Raw genomic sequence first — 24790 nt, 5'->3', positions numbered from 1 at the left:
CTGTAGTTTTTAAAAAGAACCACTGTTACTTTACCAAGTGATATTCAGGTCCTATTAGGGGAAGAAATGTTCGTGGTATCTAATCTTACTGACATCACCATGGTAACTCCTTTTGTAGGTGTGGCCTGCTGCAGGTTGGAGACCGCCTCCTGTCGATTAATGGGATCCCCACAGAAGACGGAACACTAGAAGAGGCCAATCAGCTTCTCCGAGACGCGGCGCTGACCAATAAGGTCTCATTGGAGATCGAATTTGATGTAGCAGGTTTGTGAAGTCGTCCCCAGATTTCTGTTTTATGATTCCTTTACACCAAGATGTATTTCCTCTATATTAGGTTTCTTATTACGTTTACCCTGTCACTTTATTTAAGATCATGTCAACTATGGATTATCGTGCAACATCCTTAAAACTATTTGGATTCTTTGCTCATCTATAAGGATTTAAACCATTTTTGTATAGGAAATTTGGAGAGCAAATGTTATAAACAGCTTTCTTTTTCAGCAAGTATTTAGCAGTTTTGTTGGAGGATGTTTAAATAGACAAATTTGCGCAGAGAGCATGATCACTGGTCTCATTTGCTGAGAGCTTTGTGGACAGAGTGTAATTACAGCTCTTCACTGCAGGGCACGGCCTTGTCTGCATGCTTTTAACCCGATGAAAGTGAAACAACCACACAGATACCCTGCAGCTGTGTCATTAGTTCTGATTTTAGATTGAAAAAAGGTGCATTGCATGCCTTGTTGAACTCACACACAGAGAAAGGGTCAATCAATCCAAGTTCTTCAAAGGGGAATTTGATGTTTGTTTTGAATTGAATATATATTTCCAAGCAGTATTTAATATGTAGGACCTGTAGGCAAAACACATCTGCTGCTTTTCCTCACTTTGACTTCTTAACTGTTGTATAATCTTGACCTTTTTGGATTAATCTTCAACCCAACGTGGCTTGACCTTGTTGAAAAGTAGCATTTAAAGGTGACCTGTGGAATGAGTTTCATCCCCAAAATGCATCATATATATGGTTGGTACAAGAAAATATGCCAGAAATACATATGTAGATAAGAACCTAATATTCCATCCTTTAGATTAAACTCATTTCAAATGTTTTTTCAGGAATATGTTTCTTATGGTACGCTGGATCCCACATTTGAATTTATATTTTTAGGGGATAACCTTTTTCTATGGACTGTATTATGGTTTGGGGGATTTTCCCTTTCCTGTAATATATTACGTTTTATGCATGTAAATACAACCCCCCTCCCCCCCTGGGCTCTGGTTTCAGACAGAGGGTGAAAAGAGGTGCTCCAGCACAGACAGTATGAGAAAAATAAAGAGCTATTTGAACATTAAAGCATGGAGACATGTCCCAGTAGAGACATAATACCAATATCAATCTATAAACTAGCATGATGTCGTCTTTAAAACATTAGGATAAGCTGTTATAGACAATGTATATTTTGGAGTGGCTGAGTAGCTCTATGACATTATAAAATATTGTTATGCTGTTTTGGCATCATTTGTTGTATCATGTAATGAGTAAACACAGCCAGTGAGTAATTAAGAAATTAACATTTATCCTGTCAGTGAATGATAAGCGCGTCTTGGCAATGTTCAATGATCCTGAAGTGACTCAATAGCTTGGTTAAAACAGTCTAAGTGTTGGCCTATAACTCGTCATGTTTGTGCCTGGATGTCGAGTTGTTTTACGGCTGGAATTAGCATTTTGACTCATGCTTGCAAACAGTGAGGATTTGGAGTCTCTGTTTGCCCCGGAGGAGAGCAATTCAGAGGAGATAAGAGCAAGAGCTGAAAGCCTTGTAATTACAAATGTTAAGCGGGTTGAAAAAGACTTATTTCTTGCTTCTTTATTATAATGGCTTTTCTTCATGTGTTTGTGTTTCAGAGTCCGTGGTGCCGAGCAGTGGTACATTCCACGTCAAGCTGCCGAAGAAAAGAGGAGTGGAGCTGGGGCTTACCATCAGTGGTGGGACAACACACACACACACACACACACACACACACACACATACCAAACGTTATTCATATGATATAATTTTTATGTTTAACTGCTGGCAGGATGTTTGAATGTTTAAAGACCACCCTGCACTTTTTCAGACACGCACACACACACACATACACACACACACACACACACACACACACACACACACACACACACACACACACACACACACACACACTTTTGTTTAGATGACTATAGCCTGCAGAAAAGCTGGATTAATTCAAATTAAACCTACCAGACCACACTCAAAGTCTGTTTTTTCTTCATACCATATGGCCACAGTTTGTCTACACATTGTCCTTTTTTGTTTTTCTTGTCAGATATATACGGTGGCCGAAAGGTGCAATCAGCCGAAAACACTTCCATTGCAGTTTCAAAAATGATACAAATTTAACATCACAAATGTGCAAAAACACATGCATCTTGACAATTCATGTGAAACATTTGGAAAACATTCACCCACTTCATGAAACATTTGCAGCACTTACTTAAAGTGCTGCATTCACCAGACACTTTGAAAAGAAAACAGTACAAATTATAAAATGCTGCAAGACTCTCAGAACACACTGGAAACGGGGACACTAACACATGATGCTCACAGCTGGGACTGGAGCGCTTGTTGGCGTTCAGGGATTATAAAGTTCGCCAACCATCTCTGTTTGCAGAGTTAGTGTGTTCATAATTTTTTCAGTATATTACAAATGACTCGCTACGCAACGTTAGCTAGATAGCTTACCGTAGGTCCGCAATAATATCAGAAGGAATAATTTCATCACATTGTTAAAATAAACCAATAAAACTTACATTTTAGGCAAGTTTCCAGTGAAAGTGACAGTTGGCCAACTTTATAATCCCCAAAACTCAACAAGCGGTCCGATCCCAGCTATGTGCATCACTTTTATGTATCCCCTTTCTGTTGTGTTTTGAGCTTCTTGCAGAGTTTTCTGTTTGCCAAGTTTTCTTTTTCAAGTGTTTCGTTTATTCAGCGCTTTTCAACTCTGCGCATGTTTCGTGAAGGTGGTGAATATGTTTCTTCATTTGCATTGCATTTCTCCTAATGGAGGTGTTCTGGGCCGACATTTGAACCTGTCGGCCACCATAGTTTTTCGAAGTTTAATGCAGACCTCTTGTAATGCTACTGCATTAAATGAGTCCTCTAAACAGAACTTTGTTGGAACAGTTTTCCGTTATCTACATGTACGCAGAGAAAGAGGTCTGTATAAATAGTGTTCCCAGTTTGGAGTGCAAGAATTGGACTGGTCTGCACAGAGCTCTGACCTTAATCCCATCACGAGTCAGGTCTTATCACCAGACTTCACTAAAGCTTGTCTGAAAGTTAGAAAATCCCTGTGGCTGCGTTCCAAAGTCTTTCAAGGACTCTTCCCAGGAAAGTTGAGGCAGAAAGAGCAGGACATTAATACCCACATTTCTGTGATGTGTGGGGTATCAATATAACTGTACCCTTGCTGTGTTTACGACCAACATGATATTTAAATGCAGTAACCAACCAACACCGATGTTCTCACTTTTTTATTTGAAGGTCTTATAGTGGTTGAAGTCAGAAATGCTATTTATGTTCTGCTGTTGAGGGGCTTTATTATAATAAGTGATTAAGTCTAACACTTCACTGGGAAGCTTCAATGCTGGTCTGCTACAGTGGCAATACTAATAATTCATCTAGAAAGTGTGTTTATTGAAGTGTGCCAACAAGAACTGTTGTATTTTAAGTAGTTTGAGCTCAGTGGCTGGTACACTGTTGAACCTGACACATTTTTTAATATTTTGACTAAAGATATATGAATACATTTGTAAGTATTTCAAAGATTAAGTAGCATGTATGAACAGAAAATTATACAAAAGATTCCTCAGATGGCTGATGAATCTGTGAAGGTGTTAGCACTGTCAGTCTTTTATTTTAAAAAAAAACCATCTGTGTTGAAATACTCGTATACATATATAGTCAAATACAAAACATAAAATAAAAGTACAAGTATGACAATTTCAATATGTAGTTGAAGTACCACAGTAGAAGTACCTGTAGCATAACCCATTTCAGAATAATAATATATGTTATATTATTGCATTGTAATATTGTTAAGCTGTGTGAACATTAGAAAGGTTCGATTTAAAGACGTAGAATTATTTAAGTAACAAAAAATCAATTCAAGTACAAGAGACTCAGACTTATTCATCAGCATAAAAGTGCAAAGGAAAGAGAAAATGGCTGCAGGCTATGTTTATGTTCTGTATACTAAAAATGATGTTGGTGAATGAGGTTTGATTGGTGTCGGACACCTCTGCAGTTTTACTTCATAAATTATGAATATCAGGCTGTACTGTGGCTGGCTCTGAGACAGCATGGTGCAATACTGCCATCTTCTGAAAAATACTATTCATGGCTCCATGCTCCAACTCATTTTAGAAAATATTTCAGCCAATTTAATTTGTTATATCAAATAATTTTGGCCTTCATTCTTTTTTTGCAATTTACAGTATTAAAAAGGCAAAGTATTCACGTCCTTTACTGAATCAAAGCACCCATACAATATCAAAAATACTTCTACATACAAAATATATCAGCAAATTGTACTTAAGGCGTCAAATGTAAAAGAACTACATTAAAAGAGCCTCCATATCTGATTGTGTTATTGACACAGATTGTTTATAGCGTTGAATGAGTAGACAAACACAGATGTGATGGTCATATTACTGATGTTGAGGACTTTCTCTATGATTGATGATTTGACCTTTTTTTATCTCCAATATTTCCCTGCTGTAATCTTTAGAAAAGTAATTTGGTTTGAAGTTTAGCATGTTTTTCAAATGCAAATAGTAATCTGAGTGGAGTAAAAACACAGTATGTCCCTTTTTAAAGAATAAAGTAGTAGAAGAATAATTATAATTACACAATACTAAAGTTAAGTACTAGTATTTCAAAATGGTATATAAATACAATACTCAGTAAATGTTTTTTAGTTAGATTCCACAGCTGCATATTTGTCAGAAATGCTTTAAACACTTATTTTGCTGTTGTCTCCACAGTCAGTAATAAGCAAGGAGAGCCCCTCATCATCTCTGACATCAAGAAGGGCAGCATGGCCCACAGGTATATTATTATACTATATAATATATATTGTTGTACTATAGTATATCATATTATATTGTTGTGTTATAGTGCATGATATTATATCATATTTTAATATGTTGTTGCATTATGGTATATCATAGTATATTGTATTATTTTATATACTGTATTTAATTATATCATATCATAACATCATAAAATGTTATTTTATATTATATCATATTATAGTTTATTATAGTATCTTTTTTATTTGATATAAAATGATATTACATTTTATTTTATTACATTATATTATTTTATATTGCATTGTTTTTATCAGATTGTATCTACTATATTGCATTCTATTCTATTCTATTAGGATACATTCTATTACGTTAAGTTTTAATTATACTGCGATATATTATAGTATATTCTTCTGGAGATCTCACACCTGTTGCCTCAATGTATCTCACTGTCTTTGTTATATCTGTACACTTTGACAGACATCTGATAAAGGCTGCTGCAGTTGAACCATTATGAATAAAGTTTCTGGTCCCATATTTTTCTTTTTTCGTTGTTTCCTGTCTCTCCTCAGAACAGGGACTCTGGAGCCCGGGGACAAGCTGCTGGCCATCGACAACATCAGGCTGGAGAACTGTTCCAAAGACGACGCAGAGCAGATCCTGCAGCAGTGTGAGGAGCTGGTCAAACTGAAAATACGCAAAGATGAAGACAACTCTGGTACATGTGCATGTCCCCAGTCTTAAAGCTCTCCAAAGTGCAATCAACAACTTGTTTTGTGGGACAACATGACTCCTGTAAAGTCCCAAAAGGCAACTAATCACCCAAAACATTTTATTGATGCTTCAATTGTTATTGTTTCAGTAAATTGGCGGTAACATTATCATTGTTTATTATTCTTATTGTTGAAGGACTAGATGTTTGAAGCTGTTCCAAGTCAATACTGTCCAAAAGAAGATTGTTGAATAAGGATTTGCACATTTTTAAATGTATGGTACATGTACAGTATTTCTGTAGCACATGTGTTGTAAAAGGAACAAACATCTTTGATTTTTCAGATTGATTTTTCAAGTGCCAAAAAAAGAAACCTAAGCCAAATTGGAAAAGACTGCAGTCTTCAAAATGATGAGTACTGTGTTCTTCTAGTTCTCATTTCTTCGCTAACCTTGGTCAACTTCCTTTCACTCATGTCACTCTGGCCAAAAATTTCCGTCAGCATTATTCTGATGTTATCGCCTGGCCCCCTTTGTCAGGCTTCTGAGACTGAACCCAAGGACAGACACTGGGACAAACAGATAGTTGAAAAAAGTAATTTCATTGAAAGAATCCTGTGGGCTGAAGTAAGTGTAGTGGTGAGGGAAAAAAAGGATCCGGGGTAGGAGCGGGCAGGCTGGCTGGAGGAGCTGAATGTACTTGCAGATTCTCCTGGGGGAAACGGAGAGCTGGTGTTATGAAAGAAGGCAGGCAGGCAAAAACACACTAGTAACAGACTGGCACAATGCTAGTTTCAAACGCTGGAAGCCTGGCACACAGCAAACCATGTATGGCAGCGACCCGGCAGAGACTGGCTGTTGCAAAAGGGTTAGGTTCTGGAGCTGGCTTGATTGCAGGGCAGGTGTGCTGACTGTTGATTTAGGCCAGGTGAGTATGAGGTGGAGAGAAGACAGGAGGGGGGAAAAACAGACAAGACCAAAAAACACAAAGCACCCGTCATTCATACTGAAAGCAGAAAAATGGATAAAAACACACCCATAGTATGCATAGGCTGTGGCACAGTGGGATAGTGCGCTGATCTTTGGATCAGGGGGACACTGGTTCCGTCCCCACTGCAGACAGCATGTCGTTGTGTCCCTGAGACTTCTCCCCAAGTGTAAAAGTCTGAGGGGATTGCCCAGTGTATTGAATGTATGTAGGTCGCTTTGGAGAGAAGCATCTAACAAATGACATGATGCAATGCATACATGACTCAATGTCTTAAATATTTATCAAAAATACTTTATGCCTCCTTTTGATTATTGAATGGGCGGTATAACATACTATGGCTCAAAGGATGAAAGAATAACAGCAAGCTCTGGTCAAAATGTTGACAATTTTACTTGTTTACAAAGATGTGCCAGAACAAACCCATCCACATCTCTCTAAAGTAATGAATGACATATTTCAAGTATGTTGTGGACTAATTGTTTAAATATTTTATATCTCTGCTAAAAATAATTTTGATTCAAGAATAAGCCAAAGCAAATGACAAAAACAAATATTTGTATAATCATGAGCTCAGCAGGCAAGTTTTAAGAAGATGCACTGACAGTGTTTGAGCACCAGGTGGTGCTGCTGTCCACAGCTCAAGCGCTCCTGATGTAGTTTTAAATGATCATCATAAAATGTATCTTTATCCATCTCAGTGATCAAGGAGGAAACAAGTAAGAAAAAGCATAAAGGGAAAACAAGACATTGAATGGATATAATAAAAAAATGTGTAGGAATATTATATCCTGGTGATGTAATGGTATATTTTAAACCAGCGCAGGACAGTTGCTCCTACGACAGTGCTCTATCACTTCGTCATGTACGCGTTACTGACCTTACAGCCAACCTCTTGAAAACTGTGTAAATTATAGGTTCATTTAAATTAAATCATCCAGGATATGCAGAGATGTTTTTTTACATAGGAAAAGAACACACATGAATACCTAGTGGTGAAAATGATACTCAGATCTTTTAAGTTCCTTCAGTAAAAGTATCAGTCTAAAATGACTCCATTAGAAGTATGAATACAAAATGCAGAATACAGATTCAGATTCTTGCTCTTTTGTGATTTGAGTTGCATTATTATAGAATATTATGTTATCCTGTTTGTAAGAGTTTTTTTAAGTGTTGTTATTTGTTAATGTAGAGCATATTTTGTGTCCCGTAGTGAAAACACAATATGTCATTTATTTAAAAAGTAACCACAGGTGTCAAATAATAGTAATACTACAGTATTTCACACTGAGATGCAGATGAGGAAAAGTATAAAGTAGCAACAAATTGAAATACCCCAGTAAAGTACACGTACCCAGAAATTATACTATCCTTGAGTAAATGTACTCAACACAGCGGATACCGGAAGGGATTGTGCGATCTTGCCAGATTATCACTCGGAGGATGTGATCACACACACACAGACACACACACACTGTATGTTAAACTGCAGAGATTATGTGTTTCTGCTACATGATGACAAGGCAGTCTTTTCCAGTTACCATGGAAACTGCCTCTTCCTCACCAGTGTTGGTTCGGGAACAGTTTGACCCACTTCTGGAAAGAGAGCATTTGTGTGTGTGTGTGTTTTTTGTTTCACATGAACAGATAACGTGATGAAAAATCAGCAAGTAAGCTGAAGAGATTTGTGTCAGTGTGTGTGTGTGTGTGTGTGTGTGTGTGTGTGTGTGTGTGTGTGTGTGTGTGTGTGTGTGTGTGTGTGTGTGTGTGTGTGTGTGTGTGAATGTGCACTTATGAGTAGTAGGTTTTTTCGTGAGCTGGCATCTCTAAGGAGGATGTGTGTGTGCATTTCACATGAACAGATAACATGATAAAGAATAAGCAAGTTACAAGTGTGTGTGTATGTGTCTCAGGCAGTATCATCTACTCATTGGAGTTGAAACATTAGAGTAACACGTGTGTGTGTGTGTGTGTGTGTGTGTGTGTGTGTGTGTGTGTGTGTGTGTGTGTGTGTGTGTGTGTGTGTGTGTGTGTGTGTGTGTGTGTGTGTGTGTGTGTGTGTGTGTGTGTGTCTCTCTCAGATGAGCAGGAGACGTCGGGCAGCATCATCTACACAGTGGAGTTGAAGAGGTATGGGGGCCCTCTGGGCATCACCATCTCAGGCACCGAGGAGCCCTTTGACCCCATCACTATATCCGGCCTGACCAAGAGAGGCCTGGCTGAGAGGTACACACACACACACACACACACACACACACACACACACACACACACACACACACACACGCTGTCTCTTCTGAGGAATCTAGGAAACCAGTGAGAGTTTTGGCGCAGTAGAGAAGCAGCTGGAGATAATTGTTTTGTTTTTCACATTGTTAAATACTGCTTCAGTACCGTTGTATAACTAAATGAAATTACACCAGTAGACATTATACCAAACTACACTATTTAAGGCGCCTTTCACAGAAATAATTGAAACACTAAAGAAATGATTGTCCTATGAATCAGTTTATTGCTATGTTTTCAACAGATGGATCAGAATCAGGTGAATTAAGTAGATGTCCAAATACAATGAATTTTCTTTGGTATAAAAAGGTGTATACAAAGAACTATTCAAAGAAGTATTTTATATTATTTTACATTTCAAAAATAAAAGGTTTACAGGACAAAATAAATGTAACAAATACCTATTTTAACTTCACTTTAACCCATTACTTAGTATGGTAAATATTTGTGATCAGGCACCATGTGAAGTCTTACGCAACTATAAGTACTATGGAACTATAATTATTTCAGCTTTATTGAACAATAAAGCTGAAATAAACGTTGAAACAACAAAGGCAAGAAAGCAGATTGCTAATAAAACACAGATAAAAGTAACCTAAGTCAGTTTAAAATGCTGAAACGTCAGCCCTGTTTTGGGCTTTTTGAGGAAGGGGACTCACTACACATGTGTGTTAGGGGTCAACAGTAGACAGTATACCAAACTACACTATTTAAGGCGCCTTTCACAGAAATAATTGAAACACTAAAGAAATGATTGTTATATAGTTTGGAATTATTCTTCATGTGTATAACAAGATAATACTTTATTTGCAGGATATTGGTTTCGGTGACTTTTAGAATGAAATAAAATATAAATAAACAAATAGAGCAGAAATATACATACTGTATAAAGAAAAAAGCTAAATTAACAACTTGCAAAAAAGGGAAACATAAAATAAAGATATTTATTCTAAAATAATAAACAAAATAAAATAAATGAAAATAGAACAAGATTACATTTTAGCTTTTAGTTTCTTTTTGATTGTCACAGACAACTATTCCCACCAATAAAGTTTTCCGGTGCGGATTCTTTGGGGCTCATGAAAAATGTTCACACAAACTTAGTTTGTCTTTTAGCCCATTGTGTGCTTCAGTCAATCTGTAAGGCCCATACCCAGTCGGAATTATTTTTTCCCCAGAAATCTGCTGACCCACAGAAATGGTCTTGCGACCCACAGCTTGAACTTGCACTGATGGAGCAGAGCTATAGATTAAAGACAGCTTCCTCCTTCCTCAGTCAGAAAAACAATTATCCGCTTTGGTGTCTAAGGTCCTAACAGTGAAATTAGGGTCACAACCTTTTGTCTCTTAAGCGCGGTTGCTGAATTAGAAAAAACATAGTCAGAATTGTCCCATTTAAATGATCCGAAGTGAAGTCATCTTGTGTACGTGAGATTCATATCAAGAACTATATTTTGATCATTCCGGCACATAAGGAAACTTCAGCCAGACTGGGCCGCCTTATTTAGGCATCATGAAGCAGTGGGGTAAAACCTTATTTGGAGAAATAATAGCAGATGTCTCGGGCAGTAAATAGAGGGATTCCCCTGCAGCAGCTGAGTGTGCAGCAGGTTCCACGAGACGAGTCGATGACAGATGAGATAACGAGAAACATGATGCTGAGAGGTGGCACAGCAGCTAGTGTGCACAGCAACAGGGCTCAACAGAACATGACGTAATGGTTCTCTGAGTCATAATCATCCACTGGTAAATGCAGCTTATATAAACTCTGCTTTAATAACAGGCGAGCGCTTTACTACACCATAACACACCCAAAGTAACTTGGAGTTTGTGATGTCATTTTTCTATTTCCTGTCTTTGTCGATGAAACAGACCTGTTGGATGAAAGCATGTTTATATTATTATTGAATTTATTTTTACATTTTAAATACAATTATACATGATTACACCAGATGTAGCTCAAAAATGTAAAAGAAAAAAAAAAAGAAATAAACGGAATAAAATAATAAAATATTCAATGAACAAATTAAAAAAGAAAACAACAACAAATACTTATGATATAGAGGGACGTTCCTGACTACTACAATTCAAATAACTGCTTTTTATTTTATTTCATTTTTATTGGAAATTTGACTTTAAATGTTCTATGTTTTAAATAAAAGTCTTAATTTGTTATTTTTATTTGTATCATTTTTACTTTACTTGAGCTTTTTTTTTGTTGAATATTTGTGTTCTATTTTCAAATGTATCTTTTATTTTATTGCACCCTAAAATCAAGCAACTGTCATCAAAACCAATTAACCCCAAATAAAGTATTCTGTGGCTCATGAACAATGTTCAAACCAACCTCGTTTTTCTTTTAACACATTGTGAGCTTTGGTATTACTAAATCAGCTTGATTAAATAGAAACTCAAGATATAAAATGGATAAAAATGCTTCACAAAACACACACTTCTCTGGCTTTAATCACTTACGCTCTGTATGTTTTAGGCATGTAAGTTTTATATATTATTCCATGAACATGCATGAGATAAGTAATCAAAAGCATTAATATCTGTATCAAAGTATGCTGCGAGATAAAGGAGTGGTTTGCATTTACTCTGGTTTCAGGCAGTGGCTGGCGATAATGGGACTAAATGTGGATGAGTCAATCAAGTTGAAACACTCATAACTTAAAAATAAATTCCTAAATCTGATCTGTAAACATTGACAGTATCCCTTGAAAGCTGAACCCTTATGTTTTCGGTTTGTATATAATACTGTGTTCTGTAAATAACATGTGACACAGCCAGTCTGAACTTGCACATACTGTACAGTGTGTTTTGGAATAAGTCTGTAATTCAAATTTCATACTCTTTTTTATTTAGAATTATCAAATTAGAATGTGTCTGCCTTTTTTACTCTTGACTTCCCCCTTTGTATTTAATATAAACTGTGGTCTCAGCGTTCATGATATTAAATCATTATCTTAATCAACTATGACGTATCCCTACCTCATGTGTGATAGTCATCTGGTGTTGTGAGCATAGTACCTAATTGTGCATTATTCTGTTTGTTTCCCCCTGGGTGTGGGTGTTATGTTTTCATGTGTGTGCAGGACAGGGGCTATTCATGTAGGGGATCGGATCCTGGCTATCAACAGTGTCAGTCTGAAAGGGAAGCCCCTGAGTGAAGCCATCCACCTGCTGCAGATGGCTGGGGAGACCGTCACCCTCAAGATCAAAAAACAACTTGACAGTATGTATGAACCGTGTGATAGTAAAAAAGATGAATATGTTACTAAGTAATATGTTAGGATAAAACATATTCACGCACATGCAGCATAGTACATGATGGTAACATAGAGAAGATAATAAATAAAATAAAATGATCCAAAACTTAACCCACTTAGTATGAGTAAGTCAGAAATAAGACATAATCAAAACAAATATATATATATTTATATATATATATATATATATATATATATATATACAGTATATATTTATATATTAAGATGAAAAAAATATATACATGTAATACAATTAAAACATTTAATATAATAAGCTAATAAATATATGAACAATAATACTGATAATATTATAAAATATATGCATGTACAGTATATACAATATATATATATATATATATATATATATTTCTTTTTTAAGACTCAATTAAAAATGCATAAATACATACTGATGTTTATTAATATATACATATGCATAATAAACAAATGCACAATAAAAAAATATCAAAGCAGCTATCCCATATTATCTTGGGGACTTTTGGAATAATACAAAAGCGCGCTGTTGAGAACCTTAGAGTTAGTACAAGGGACATCAGCAGTGGCTCAGTCGGTCCAGCAGTGGATCAGTCAGTAGGGGCTTGGACTGGGAATTGTAGGGTCGCCGGTTCAAGTCCCCAAACAGATTTGAAATATGGAAAGTGGACTGCTACTTGGAGAGGTCCCAGTTCACCTCCTAGGCCCTGCTGCGGTGCCCTTGAGCAAGGCACCGGACACCTCCAATCCCCCCTCCCCATTGCTCCCTGGGCGCTGCACGATAGCTGCCCACTGCTCCTAGTACTAGGATGGGTTAAATGCAGAGGACCAATTTCACTGTGTGTGCTCTGCTGTGTGCATGTATGTGACAATAAAGAGGGTTTCATCCTCCGATTCTATCTATCATCAAACAAAGGAGAAGTGGTGATGTTAGTCATGACCATTAAGAACTTTTTAAACTCTTAGAAGGTTTTGATTGCATTTTAAAATATAGAAATGAAGGCTTCTGACTTACCATCAACATTTTCTTTTTTGTTTAATGATCATTTAATGGATTAACTTTAGCCTTTCTCTCTTCTCAAAGATATAGAGGATAGGAAGGCAGCAGAGGCAGAGGACACAACGGAAAACGAGATCAGTGACACTGAAGAGGATGATTTGACGGACAGCCAACAGACCAATAAGCTCTCAGAGCTTTACTCAACAACCATACCCAGCGTGGACTCTGCCATGGAATCATGGGACGGCTCAGGGATGGATGCTGGATATGGCAGCCAGGGTAAGCTTTAGAGGAAGAGGAAATGTATTAATCCCACAGGGGGAAGGAAGCCCAAACCGCGTCTCCATCTGCCCTACATTACTAGATAAATCCCACAAGAGGTAACTAACTGTTGTTACAAAAGATACAGTACACCTGAAACACGTGAACAAACACATGCATAACAGGGAGGTATCAGAGCAAACTTTGCTTCTCTCGGGACTTAAACAAGTTTCAATTTGGTTCAAAAGCAGACTGAGCAACTGTCACCCTAGATTGAAAAATATAGATGGTGAAAGGACAAAATTGCCTTTTTACTCCGAATCATATCACATCAAAGTGCTCTTTAGGGCTGCCATATAGCTCGATTGGCCCGGGAACATTTGTAGCATGTCAGACGTCGTGGCAAGAAAACAATGGATGGATATTAGGAATTAGTTTGCCATTCAAAGCTATCCTTTAATCTTTACCTGTTGGCCACTGCTTTTGTCAGTGTTGTTGAGTCAATTGAAGTTAGCTAACGTTGCCACACAATTTACCAAATAATGACTCACTTTAAACGTGATTAAAGTCCAGAGATTAAAATCATCCTTAGAGTGGGGTTGATCAGCTTTTAATTGATTAGTCATTTTTATTGTATCTGTGAATCACTGTAGCGCATGCCCCCACGCTGCTTTGCTAGCGCTATATGTAGCATGTTGCTTTTAGCCACCAGTGCTCTGACCCCGACATTTCTTTACATTCACCGGTTGCTCCTACAGTATGATGTCAATCTATAAATGAGCACTTCATGTTGTTTTTATTCATCCTGCAGGTACATACAACCACCAGGCAGCTGGTATTGCCCTCCACCCCCATGAGTGGCGTAGCGCCAAGCAACAGCGCAGCACCACACCTCCACCAGGTCGCCGGAAGAACTACCCGTTCAGTGACGGAGGCTTCAGTGAGGATGACTGGGACAAACCACCGGGGTAGGACTGAACCTTGTTTGGTCTTTTTAACTATCATTTTGGTATCCTTTATGCTTTATCCGACCATTTTTTGATGCATGCTAACACGATGACATGTGAAACACGATTTCAGATATATTTGTTTAGCAGGATATTTATTTCCATTCATTCTTGCATCTCATCGACCATGCAGGTGTGCACTGACTAAGATTGTTGCTGATTTATTGAAAGAAAATGATGTACAGATTAATCGTCATAGTATAGTATAGTTTAGTAGTAAAGCTGATATCCAAAGATTAAGAAAATGGGCATTGATGTGATCCTTTTAAGCTTTTTTTGTAAACGACTAGATCGATAAAATGCAATTATTCACTTGTTTCCTTACATTATGGTAATTATACATTTATATTAGGGCTGGTTGCATACCAAGTAAATGTACACCGCCTATCACTGTCCTGAGATCTGAATCAAAGATTGAGAAAAATAGTTATTACACTGTTCAGCCTTTAAAAAAAGTGATGGTGTTCAGAGCCAAAACTATGAAAATGTGTGACAATTTGCAATTTTGGAAATTCCTCTTTAGTGAAATTAAGTCAATTAATTGTATTTTTCATACAAAAGGGCCAGCATAAGCTCTGGGCCCAGGGTGGTGTTTTCAAATTCCAAAACCAAAAGATGATACATTTTTTATGATAAATCGATATGAATATATAATAGAAATCTTTTTTTAATGTATTTCTCATTTATTAAATAACTACATTTTTCATCACTCTGGTGTCTAAATTATACAATCCAGTATTTACATTTCATTTCTTGTGCCAGTGTCAGCACATTGTTTGTGTTGGACATTTCAGTGTGGAAGTGGAGTCATGTGGCCGGTGAAACTGACAGAGCAGTGTTTGTGTCAGTGTGAGGAGTCAGGAGGTTAATCCTTGTGAGGATAGCAACATTCACCCGGGGTTATATAACACTAATGGGGATTGGAGAGACAGATAGTGAGGATGAGGTGAGAAAAATATCAGCTGCACAGTGAAACTGAATTAATGCTGTCAGCCGAGGACGCTCAGTGTTAAAACATTACTCATGATGCAGTTAACCAGAACAAACAGTCTTAACACTGCTCTGTCTTCACATACCACGTTCATTTCTGCTTGTATGTGGAGACTCAATTCCACAGTACACATTATTAAAATGACTCATATTTAGTCACATAATCCTAATATTTTAAGCTGTGGTGGAATGTAGTCGAGTTTCTTTACTCTTCAAGTGTTGTTCTTTATACTTTATACCACTCCACTGAATTTATTTGACAGCATTGGTTACCAGTCACTTTATAGATACTTTATCAGAATATAAAACAACTAATAAATAAACAGGGACATGTCATTTTAGGTTAAGATAGGAACTTGCTGTATATATAAGAATTAAATTCACCTACCAGCTGTGAAGAAAACTGCATCAATAATAAATATACAGGCATTTAATATATATACATGTATTTCGGAAACGTCCAGTATAAAGTACTTTTATTTTTGGTACATTCAAACAGGCCCTATTATGCTTTTTGGGTTTTCCATTTCTTGTAGTGTGCTGTATAGATTTTTGTAAATGGTCTCCAAATGCTAAAATCCCTGTGTTCCCTACAAAGGTAGATTCTCTACCACTCATTCCCCCCCTGTCTGTAATGCCTCCATTGGATTCCTTTGTTTACTTCTGTAACACAGTGACATCATTATGTCACACTTGCACCTTTACTGACTACAGGCCAATTTCTTTTTGAACATTAGAGCATGCTAACATGTCACAGTTGAAGCAAAAAATACAAATATGAACTTAAAAAAAGAGCACTTGTCCTCTTTCAGACCTTTTACATTGCAATACCTTTTTAATTTATAATTTGGTTTTGCTAGTTGTACTTAAATAAAAGTTTGGAGTACTTTTTCCACCGCTTTTCAAGGAAAAATAAAATGCTTATGTATAGACAAAAAGCACACTTTACATATTTGTTACATTTTGTTTGTATGTGACAGATTCATTGGCCAACAACCAGACGGTATAATGTTGGATCAAGATGACAGTTTCTGGTGTCAGGCGCTTGAGGATCTGGAGACTTGCGGCCAATCTGAACTACTCCGAGAGATTGAGGTCAAGTAGCATGCAAGCATCCTCCGCCAATTTAGATTAACAAGTCCTAAGCTTTATTCAGCAAAATGCTTGAACCCTAGAGATACCACAAACAAATTAGCTGTTGGTTACAATAGCATTTCAGCAGTAGCATCAAACATGAACAAAACTCTCCCCAAATGATATACTTACGCACAATCCAGCCGGATTTGACAGTCCTTCTATAGCTTTGCTATCATAATTCAACATAGGATATCAGCTTTTGGTAACAACCCCCAAAAAATGTATGGAGATATTGTAAATGCTTAAGATCAATATGCAAGCATTAGTGATATTAAGTATCCTCAGCCACACTATCATCCAAACCTATTTAGCTAATCAAACAAGATGAGCCCTTGATATGCTAATGTTTTTAAATCAGTATCGCTCACAAATGAGAAGCTTCAGTGGACAATTAATTGTGTGTGTGTTGGTGTGCAGGCGTCAATAATGACAGGAACAGCCATCAGTCTGGGTGTAGAAGGTGCTAACAAGCCTCAAGCTGAGCCCATACTGAGCCACAGCAGGATGAGCCCCATGCGGAGGAACTCTCTCCTGCACCAGGGAAACCTGTTCCACCAGGGGACACACCTGCACGAGCAGGCCCACCTGCATGAAGAGGCTCAGCTCCACCAAGGTATGTAAACAGCAGATGTAATGTGTGTGGCAGGGGTGGTTGCATCCCAAGCTCATAGTATAGGACTTTATAGGCTAACACAAAATGTTTCTAATTTGGGAAGAATTATAATGATGAACTGAAATAATATTTATTTTTAATTGTTGTATTAACCTTATAATTCCACCCAGATGCCCACCTGCTCCAGGAGGCCCATTTCAACCATGAAGCCCACCTGCAGCATGAGGCCCACATGCACCAGGGCGCTTACATCCACCAAGATAGCCAATCCCTCCTGCACCATGAGTCCAAGCCTAAAGCCTCGCTGAGAGTGTCAGAGAGGACGTGGGAGTCTCGTCGGATCAAAGAGGAGATGCAGGGGATTCTTTCCCCAACGCCTTTGGAGCTGCACAAAGTGAGTCCAAACCGTCTGAAGACAGGATGTGGTGTCTGTTCTTGATTAGGAATTGATATATACAGTATATTGATTTAAGGGCTTTAGTGTAGGGTGAAAACTAAGAACAAGAACCAGTAGTGAGAGTGGGATGTGCTGTTAGCAAGAGTTTTATGTTACAGTCTTGTTTATCTAGGTTTCAGTGCAGAGACTTAACTCAGCTTCAAGAAATAATTTGGCATTTTAAAAAATATGATTATTTGCTTTCTTTACCACAGTTTATAACTACTAGTCTAATCATATCTGTGGACGTTATGCACCGCGGAAAAAATGATACTTGATGCAAAGTTGACATTGTTTCTCTTTGTTAAGACAGCTTTACATTTACCATCACACAATATCTAAAAGCTATAATTGTTGTAGATGGCCTAATGGTCAATCCTAAAGAAAACTATTAATTCATAATTAAATAATCAAACTATTTATTGTTGAGGTCAAGGAACCTCAACAATAAATAGAAGGAGACACTTCCAAATGAATCACTGCCAATGTTAAGAGCAACCACATATAACAGCGTAATGTTAGCTAATAAGTCCAAAATGGGAAATGTGTTAATGTCAATTTGACATCACAAATTCATCTCAAACAATGTCAATTTAGCATTTAAAGTGTTAGAATTACAGAATTGCGCTCAACATACAGTGGGGCAAAAAAGTATTTAGTCAGCCACCAATTGTGCAAGTTCTCCCATTTAAAAAGATGAGAGAGGCCTGTAATTGTTATCATAGGTATACCTCAACTATGAGAGACAGAATGAGAAAAGAAAATCCAGGAAATCACATTGTAGGATTTTTAAAGAATGTATTTTCAAATGATTGTGGAAAATAAGTATTTGGTCAATAACAAAAGTTCATCTCAATACTTTGTTATATACCCTTTGTTGGCAATGACAGAGGTCAAATGTTTTCTGTAAGTCTTCACAAGGTTTTCACACACTGTTGCTGGTATTTTGGCCCATTCCTCCATGCAGATCTCCTCTAAAGCAGTGATGTTTTGGGGCTGTCGCTGGGCAACACGGACTGTCAACTCCCTCCAAAGATTTTCTATGGGGTTGAGATCTGGAGACTGGCTAGGCCACTCCAGGACCTTGAAATGCTTCTTACGAAGCCACTCCTTCGTTGCCCTGGCGGTGTGTTTGGGATCATTGTCATGCTGAAAGACCCAGCCACGCTTCATCTTCAGTGCCCTTGCTGATGGAAGGAGGTTTTCACTCAAAATCTCACGATACATGGCCCCATTCATTCTTTCCTTTACACGGATCAGTTGTCCTGGTCCCTTTGCAGAAAAACAGCCCCAAAGCATGATGTTTCCACCCCCATGCTTCACAGTAGGTATGGTGTTCTTTGGATGCAACTCTGCATTCTTTCTCCTCCAAACACGACGAGTTGAGTTTTTACCAAAAAGTTCTATTTTGGTTTCATCTGACCATATGACATTCTCCCAATCCTCTTCTGGGTCATCCAAATGCCCTCTAGCAAACTTCAGACGGGCCTGGACATGTACTGGCTTAAGCAGGGGGACACGTCTGGAACTGCAGGATTTAAGTCCCTGGCGGCGTAGTGTGTTACTGATGGTAGCCTCTGTTACTTTGGTCCCAGCTCTCTGCAGGTCATTCATTAGGTCCCCCCGTGTGGTTCTGGGATTTTTGCTCACCGTTCTTGTGATCATTTTGACCCCACGGGGTGAGATCTTGCGTGGAGCCCCAGATCGAGGGAGATTAGCAGTGGTCTTGTATGTCTTCCATTTTCTAATAATTGCTCCCACAGTTGATTTCTTCACACCAAGCTGCTTACCTATTGCAGATTCAGTTTTCCCAGCCTGGTGCAGGTCTACAATTTTGTCTCTGGTCTCCTTTGACAGCTCTTTGGTCTTGGCCATAGTGGAGTTTGGAGTATGACTGTTTGAGGTTGTGGACAGGTGTCTTTTATACTGATAACGAGTTCAAAAAGGTGCCATTAATACAGGCAACGAGTGGAGGACAGAGGAGCCTCTTAAAGAAGAAGTTACAGGTCTGTGAGAGCCAGAAATCTTGCTTGTTTGTAGGTGACCAAATACTTATTTTACAGAGGAATTTACCAATTAATTCATTAAAAATCCTACAATGTGATTTCCTGGATTGTTTCCCCCATTCTGTCTCTCATAGTTGAAGTGTACCTATGATAAAAATTACAGGCATCTCTCATCTTTTTAAATGGGAGAACTTGCACAATTGGTGGGTGACTAAATACTTGTTTACCCCACTGTATGTGACTAATAAAGAGGGTTTCATCCTCTGATTCTATCTTCTATCTTTTGAACTGTTCTTTAAAAATAGGGAAAAATTAATAAAAAGCCTTGCCAGGTAAAAAAGACATGCTGAGTTTCAACAGCAAGGGCTCTAGCAATTCTGACTAACTTTCAGTGTCTGTTGATTAGGGTTAGGGTAAAGGTTATTGTTACCACTGAGTGCAGTCTCTCCTCATTTATAGGCTTTGCTTTTTCTTCCAAACTCAAAACCAACATCACCTTCACCGTAGCTATTTTTTCATCAGGCATGATGTCAATTCACTTCTGAAACATGATGAGACATAATGGGTGGTTAAGTTGTTGAGTCGCTGACCAATCATTTCCTGACCAAGTTTTTCACTTTAAGCTAATGGCCAGCTGTTATCATTGGAAGCCACTTTTACCAGGAAACATTGTGTTATCAGATGTGACACCATATTTCAGTTAATGCAGGTTTGTTGTTTGTGTGTCATGAACCCTTGAAACAACCCCTGCTGACCATTGTTATGGGTTGTTGTTTAATTGGATGTACTAATGCTTTACTTTAAGTCAGCCAATATTTTCTAGAACAATCTCACATCATTGTGTTGTTTCCTGTAGGTAACTGTGATAAAGGACCCAGAGATTGATGACTTTGGCTTCAGCGTGTCTGACGGCTTCTTGGAGAAAGGAGTTTATGTCAACATGATCAGACCTGACGGGCCTGCAGACCGAGCGGGCCTCAGACCCTATGACAGGATCCTGCAGGTAACGTAAAGGGAATCTATTTTATATTATTAATTTCTGGGCAAAGACTGTGAAACCCAAAACCTATTCATTCAAAGTTCCAAGAATATGACAAAGCAGCTGGAGAGTGGCATATATTCCTAACAGGTTAAGACAAATTAAATGCAGCTTCTATTATCGCTGTAAAAACTTCAGACTCCCATTTTCTTCACTTTAGACATGCTGCAGGCATGCTCAAATGAGAGAGTGGTGACAATATGGCGCACCAGCTTTCATAACCTACTATTTTCAAGACATGATAAGGGCCTGACAGCTGCTCACAGAGTTGAAAGAATTTTGGAACGTGGGAGCAATACTCAGAATTTAAAGATCTATACATAGACATACATACTGTATACACCTCTATCAATTTCATTTGCACCTCTGCTAAAATGTTGCACGATCATTAATATCTACTGTTATTATTTCCCAAATGTTGGTGGGTAACACGCACACACACCTAAACATAGACACAAAGTAGAGTGGGACAGAGCTGAGACAGATACAGGTGTCTCATGGGCAGGTTTTCATTACATATTTAAAAAACAACACCAGGAAGAACACGTGTTTATACAGTTAGATTGTCAGGGTCGCTTAACAATGTCGGCGCAACTTACCCGAGTTGCCGTGAAAAAATTGGAACAACAGTAAGCATCTACAGCCCAATCAAAGTGCCTCAACAAGTGCCTCAAGTGTTAAAAACGCTGCATGTTAACAGTCCCTTAATAAGTGATCTAGCCTTTATATCTCTTGCCACAAGCAAGAAGTGAAGACACATGCAGTAAAGGCCTGGCAGAATATCACCAGGAAAAATATCACACACATCTTAATTTCTGTTGGTCTGACTTTTCCGACATCTTACCACCACAAACGGATACGTGCGGAATGATGACAAAATGTGGTTGCAATCAGGAATCATCCACAAAGCAAAAGCTTTTCCCATTCTGTGTTAGCCAGCTAACCAACAACAGTATAATTTACAAAAGCAGCCTTTCTCTGCCGCTCCCGTCTTTGTCCAGGTGAACCACGTAAGGACGAGGGACTTTGACTGCTGCCTGGCGGTGCCATTGATCACAGAGGCCGGGGACAGACTGGAGCTGGTCATCAGTCGTAACCCACTGGCTAATGACGATGACGACGCAGAGGACAATAACAACGCATTTGACCATCATCTAGACCTGTAACACACAAACACACACAACAAAGAGGGTCAGATAAATCTCTCGACATACTGTACATGCACATGCATACACTCTGCCACACTGGCAGGGGATGTACAATAACTGGTGATGAAGTTGCAACTGGAACTGGCCCAAACCTACACCACACTCCACCGGCTTGCAATAGTTCTACTCAAACACAGAGACTCCTTCAGGAACAAACACACACTGTGAATTGCATGCTCACACAATCACCCCTTCACATTCACACTGGGTAGAACTGCTGTCATACAATATTATTTACTATGGAAGCACTGGGATCGTGCAGAGAAACCACCAGGGACACTCTCATTAAGGCTGGCTGGTGGTTCAGTGTTGTTCCAACATAAACAATCACTTCTTTGGCACTTTAACCAGCCATTAACTGATTTTTGACTCTTTAAATATTATTTTTACTTAAAAATAATCATAGAAACCTGCAATTTGGGTGATGTAATTTTGGTTATTTTTAATGCAAGGTTCTTAAAAACATCTAGTGCTCAAACTGCCTTGCTCAGTTTGCAGATTCTATTTGTTTTGTCTTGAAAAGTTATTATTGCTCATTATTAAGATTGAACCAACAGTTTCTACAATGTAGCCGTTGTGAGAGTCCATACTGCTGCTAAGAATCTGCTCAATTTGAAGAGTTATTTCCTGGAAACCTCAAGATGAGCTCTCTTTCCAGCTGGCGCATGAAGTTTGACTATGTTAGATACCTCTGCACATAATGGGGTCAGCACAGTGATGTATATAAATGTGTGCCATAGTTACAAGGTCAAGACACTGATGTCATCACAACTGCCAACTTTTAATTTTTATTATCCAATCATCTAAGGGAAGGGAATAAAAGGGAAGGATTTGTATTGCTTAAACATTTTCAACAATGGGGCAGCTGTGCTTATGGAAATGCACCTTTTATTAGATTATTGACCTTTTTTTTTTTTGCTGGAAGAGTTGCCAATTTACATTTCCCAATCTGTCAAGACAGTTGTCTTTGAATGCTGGGTTGGTATCGACTCCGCTTATTGCTGAACTACAAAGTCAAAGAGCAGTAGCTAATATGTATGCAATTTAAATAGCATTGGTCATGGTCAGGGTTCTCAATAATCAGAAAAAAACAACTATTTGTTTAATTTAAGGTGTCTGTGAAGCACTTTTTACGATATATCTAGTACCTCATTAGTTTTAATGATAATAATACAAAAGATGTATAAAGCACAAAATATGTACTTGATTTAACATTAAAGAATACAGACTATTGGGGACATTTGTAATTTCCCCTTACATACAAAAACATTTGACCACGAGCACTGACTCAAAAATAACAAAAGAGCCAAAGATACATGTCTTAACAGTAGATCACACTATGTAGAGTTCACGTTTTCTCCTGCAAGATTCAATTTAGCGTTTATGCTTCACACTTGGACTGATATCATTTTAATCTAGCACATATTGCTGCTTCAGTACGAATGATAGTAAAAAGTACAAGCATAGCAAAGTTTGAATTATTATTTGACTAGATTCTTAGATAGGTAGTTGCTTCCCTTGTGCAGACCTACAGTGTGAACAACAAGGTGATTTAAAAAGATTACTGAAAGCAAGAAATTAATAAATACCAAGTTGTGGCAAACATGCTTCACATAGCACCTCAAATGAATGACATCTACAGTATAGATCAACCATGAACACTAACTGCTGTTTGACTTTGTAGGAGGACTGACCTATTTGCAGCACAACTATCATGAATGAAGTGGACTGCATCATCTGCATAGAGGTTGAATTTGTTATGAAGCTGAAGAGTATGGATGCTGTTTACAGGATATTTTCTTACTAAACAGAGCCATTATGCACAGATAACACAAGGACATGAAATATGTTGTATTTCATGTGTTTGTGTGTTTGGATGTGACATTCTGCATCTCTGTTTCAAATGTACAGGTATATTTGTTTGTCTACACATTTCTATCTTACTGGGTATATCTGAAAAGGGGGATGCACATTACATCCAGCTCAATTTGGGATGAACTTTAGATTGCATTTTGCACAGTAACCTGGCATTTGTCTATTAGGAAAAGAATTGCAGCGAGTTTAGATCAAATAAATGCAACTAATGGTCCTTCAACATACGTACATGGAGCTTCAGAGTAGTAGGAGCAACACCTTCCTCAAGTAATTGCCATTGTGGTATTTTAATGATGTCCTCATTGTGATTGAAAAAGAAAACATGAAATGTTCCATATACTTTAATAACCCTTTCAATGATTTCCCGCTTCTTTTAAATATTTCAAATGTTTTTTCTGAGAAAATCATGTTTGGTCCATCAGTTTGGCATGGCATATGGCACTTCATACTACAATACCCATAAGATTTGGCTGCTGTTGCTCTGGAGATAACGCAAGTCAGAAGTGCAAATTTATTAAACAAATGATTCACTTCTGTTGAAAATTCCTCCAAAATTGAGGGAAATTAAAAAAGCAATAAGCTTCCACAAGCTTTGATGAAGATTCAAATGCTAATTTGAAACTTAGAAGGGCTCCAACTGTCAGTGTGCCTAAAATACAGTGGTATGCAAAAGTTTGGGCACCCCTTAGGAAAACCACTGCATCAGTTTGTCACTTGCTGAGCTTTTGAAGCAGCAACTTCATTTTAACATATGTTATACCTTATGGTAACAGAAACATCTCAGTAGTGAAATAACTTTTATTGGTCAAACAGAAACATGTTTATGTGCATTCAAACAAAAATAGGCATGTGCATAAATT

The 24790-nt window shown here is 37.9% G+C and overlaps 1 protein-coding gene across 1 annotated transcript in view; it reads left to right on the top strand.

The window, feature by feature from the left end:
* LOC134883617 (glutamate receptor-interacting protein 2-like) overlaps positions 1 to 24581 on the top strand; it is a 177995-nt gene extending 153414 nt beyond the window's left edge. Inside the window, exons 13-25 of the mRNA XM_063912076.1 lie at positions 119 to 264; positions 1904 to 1984; positions 5066 to 5129; positions 5683 to 5828; positions 8891 to 9035; positions 12194 to 12333; positions 13443 to 13637; positions 14431 to 14587; positions 16597 to 16711; positions 17171 to 17366; positions 17537 to 17760; positions 20665 to 20811; positions 21849 to 24581. Of these exons, the coding sequence (XP_063768146.1) occupies positions 119 to 264; positions 1904 to 1984; positions 5066 to 5129; positions 5683 to 5828; positions 8891 to 9035; positions 12194 to 12333; positions 13443 to 13637; positions 14431 to 14587; positions 16597 to 16711; positions 17171 to 17366; positions 17537 to 17760; positions 20665 to 20811; positions 21849 to 22013 (1921 nt within the window). The 3' untranslated portion in view covers positions 22014 to 24581. The remainder of the gene's footprint in view (positions 1 to 118; positions 265 to 1903; positions 1985 to 5065; positions 5130 to 5682; positions 5829 to 8890; positions 9036 to 12193; positions 12334 to 13442; positions 13638 to 14430; positions 14588 to 16596; positions 16712 to 17170; positions 17367 to 17536; positions 17761 to 20664; positions 20812 to 21848) is intronic.
* The last annotated feature ends 209 nt before the right edge of the window (positions 24582 to 24790 follow it).

Source organism: Eleginops maclovinus, chromosome 20, assembly GCF_036324505.1.
Source record: "Eleginops maclovinus isolate JMC-PN-2008 ecotype Puerto Natales chromosome 20, JC_Emac_rtc_rv5, whole genome shotgun sequence".
Lineage (NCBI taxonomy): Eukaryota > Metazoa > Chordata > Actinopteri > Perciformes > Eleginopidae > Eleginops > Eleginops maclovinus.
Note: the sequence above shows the minus strand (reverse complement) of the source record. Positions and strands in the feature narration are given on the sequence as shown.